Here is a 3,318-nt window from a genome sequence, read left to right on the forward strand (position 1 = left end):
GATTTTCTCTGTGGGACATAAATTTTGCCAAAAAGGTAGAGTGCACTTCATGCCAAGCGTTGGTGAACCGCAATAATATGAAAAGTGAACCCCATGACACTAGTAAAAGTAAACCCCGTGAGTTTTTTTCAAACTCAATATTTTTTTACTTGTGTAGACTGGGCGAGTGGACCGCGGAGACTGAGCAAGTGAGACCACACGTAATGAGAAGTAAACTGCTTTTCGAGGTGTTTTTTCAGATTACCAAGTGAACCATAAAGGAGTTTTATAGTAAACCATGTGAGAGAACAAAGTGAGCCACACAGCCATCTAGAACACAGCAGAATCAACGATGCGGTACCCAACAGAACTGCACTAGGCAATGACTTGCTTATACAAAGTGACCATCCATTCTTACTACCCTTTTCTCTCTGCGTTTCCCATAAACAACAAAACAAACTTCAAATGAACATCGATGTTCTCTTCTTTTTCTTACTGAGTGCACTGCAAATGATTTCCAGAAGAAAAAAGAGTGAGCTGCAAAACAAGAAAATAGTGAGCTGCAAAAACAAAAAGAGTGAGCTGCACCACACTGTAAAACTAAACACACCAGAAAAAACTGAATCGCATCGGGTGAGCACCCAATCCACAACGTCGCTGGAACTGAAAAATTAGTGTAGCGCGCCAGAGGCGGACGGAAGCTGTGGGAGGAGAGGACCCAACGAGATCTCGTCCCTGGCCAGGTCGCCTCGGAGGGAGGATAGGAGGCACTGGTGAGCTCATCGGTCAGGGGCCGCCGGGACTGGACGACAGTACAGAGGTCGTCGAATAGTGAGGAGGCGAGCGGGGTAGTGTGACCAGGTCGTCGGACGGTGGTGGAGATGTGGAGGCGAGGAGTGGCTACATGCCTCCTCCTGTATTGACGTACTGATGGACAACTATTCCAAACCCAGCGGCGTCTCGCGGTGGTAGATCCGGAAGAGGGAAGAGGAAGCGGAAGCCCACACTCAGTGCACTGCACGCACGCGCTCACCAGGCTGCACGTGCTCACCGTCCGCACTGCTTGGGGGCTGAGGTCATGCCCGGCGACTCCACGCTCTCCTCCCAAGGCTGCACCCGCGCGAGCACTGAACGGCATTACGCGCGCCTCTGAGCTGCACTGCCACAATGGCCGAACTGCCCGCACCGTACTGCATGTTCCTCATCAGCGACGCAGATCAAGGCAAGGGGATGGTCGACGAGGCCGGGGGAGGGCAGAGGCAGCGGCGTCGAGGTGGAGTTCCTCCCTCTCCCTCGCCCGCGCAGTACCAGCGCCACCGCTGCGCGTGTCCGGGGATAGCACGCCGGGCGGCGGATCTGGCTGAACGGCGACTGGATCCGACAAGAGAAACGCAGTTACTGCCCGATCTAGAGTGGTGGCGGGGAGGAAGATGGCCAGAACAGCGTCGCGCGGTGGGCCGGTGGTGGTCGTGCGGCGCGGTGGGTGGTGGCCCGACGGAGGGGTGGGAGGCGGTGACCTGGCGACGCGCTCGGAGGCGGTTCTCGGGCGGCGCGACCATCCAGCGGGCCGGCTAGGGAGGAGGCCGGGTGGAGGCGCCGGTCCCGGGAGGGGAGCATGGACTCGCCGGGCTTCGAGAAGGCCAGCCAGGCGGCAGCACGAGGCCGGTGGTTCTGTAGCCGTCCGGCGCGGCGGCGGGGCCTGTGTGGTGGGAGGCGGTGGCCGGCGCTGTGGGGGGAGGGGGTCTGGATGTGGTGGGGTGGGGCGCCGCGCGGCGGAAGGTGGTGGCAGGTGGAGGTGGGGGAAGGGGAGGGGAAGGTGAAGGCAGCGGGGGAGGAAGAAGGGCGGCGCTGGTGGCTAGCCGCCGGCTAGGATTTGGGCGCGGGGAGGGGGAAGAAGGTGGGTGGGAGTGGGGTGCGGTTTTCTTTCTTATTCCTGTAGTTTGGGCGGATGGTGGGGTGTTAGCAGAATAACGGTAGTGTTATCATAATAAGGTCTTAAAAGGTGTTATCATAATAGACCCATCCTATATATACACACACACATATATATCCTAAAAAAAGTTATATATATCCTAAAAAAAGTTATATATATATATAATATAATATAATATAATATAATTGCCCTTGTGTTGCAACAAAGCCATGCATATTCTAGTGGTTTAACATAAATCATGTTTAACATATACCTTTAGGATTGTTAACTTTCTCCTCTTTTTCATCCATCCACTAAACTCCACGTCTCCCTTACAATCGAAGCAACTGGTCTATATTTCATTGTCACGGTAAACTCCCCCCACCACACACTCTAAAAATGCCAATATGTTAAATAGTCAAATTGAGTTGTGGCATATTGTCCCATGAATCATAAGTATGAAAAAGTACAAAACCGGTAAGCACACAAATAGTCAGAACAATGCATGCAACACTTTCCACAACTTAGGCCGTTTTTGCTATGGATGTAATTTAATACACGTGTATTAAATTTCTGGGTGTAATTTACGTTCCAAGAGTTATTTATGGTTGGAAAGCGAAACGACGGACGGAGATCTGTAATTTTTACAGGTGTAAGTGGAAGGAAACGAGGATCCAAGCAGGGCCTTAGGTGAGATGAAAATAGTAGTACCCACTATAATTTTGCTCAATTACGGATCAAGCACACCCATATTACCCATCCAAGTTACATGTTTGTCCTCAGCTCACATATTGTACGACATACAATTGTACTGTTAAATTAAATGTTAGTGATTTGCCATAGGACTAAACAAATTTTGCATGACGCCTGGATCAGTATGGCCGGATCCTTGAGGAAGTACTCACCAAGCTCGATGGAGAAAGGACCCAGTGACGAACTGCAACATGCTACGAGGAGACGTGCCATGCCCGGCCTAACCAGATCCCAGCTTATGGCAAAAGTAAGATACACACAACAAAAAGTGGTAGCGGCCTGACGGGCCTCCTGCGCGCGAAGGAGCGGCGTCGTGTGGGCAGCGATGGTGGCGGTTGATTTCGGTGCCACATAGTGGAGGTGGGCAACGATGAGGCGCAGCATGTTTGGGAGAGCGGCAGAGCTAGTACAGGGGGTGCGTCGGTGGACTGCTTTCTGGCGGTGCGGGTGTAGCTGTAGCGTGTGTTCCAGGGGCTGAGGAGGCTGTCCTGGGCCATGGCGGCGGTAGCGCTGTGGTGGTGCGGGCAGCGCGCTGGGATCGCCTGGTGGCGACGACGCGGATGTGCCGGATGGTGGCGGTGCATGTCTGATTTTGACCCATTCGGTGGTTGCGGCCATGGTGTGGTTGTCCGACTGGAGTTAGTGCAGCAACACCCGGTGGTGACTATGCCCGG

General features: G+C 53.3%; 1 protein-coding gene across 1 annotated transcript; it reads right to left on the reverse strand.

Annotated features, from left to right (window-relative positions):
* Positions 1–293: 293 nt before the first annotated feature.
* On the reverse strand, positions 294–1,890 carry LOC125520545. Its single transcript, XM_048685498.1, has 2 exons — positions 590–1,890; positions 294–516 (listed from the first exon to the last, which is right to left on the reverse strand). The coding sequence occupies exons 1-2, from the start codon at positions 1,115–1,117 to the stop codon at positions 472–474; spliced, it is 573 nt and encodes a 190-aa protein (XP_048541455.1). The 5' UTR covers positions 1,118–1,890; the 3' UTR covers positions 294–471.
* Between the last annotated feature and the right edge of the window lie 1,428 nt (positions 1,891–3,318).

This window comes from Triticum urartu, chromosome 7 (genome assembly GCF_003073215.2).
Source record: "Triticum urartu cultivar G1812 chromosome 7, Tu2.1, whole genome shotgun sequence".
Lineage (NCBI taxonomy): Eukaryota > Viridiplantae > Streptophyta > Magnoliopsida > Poales > Poaceae > Triticum > Triticum urartu.

Excerpts from the sequence above, each read along its gene's own strand:
- LOC125520545 (XM_048685498.1), bottom strand. The coding sequence starts at position 1,117 with ATGCCGTTCAGTGCTCGCGCGGGTGCAGCCTTGGGAGGAGAGCGTGGA. Across the intron at positions 517-589 it reads ATGCGATTCAGTTTTTTCTG|CTCACTCTTTTTTCTTCTGG; the intron begins GTGTGTTTAGTT and ends CTTGTTTTGCAG.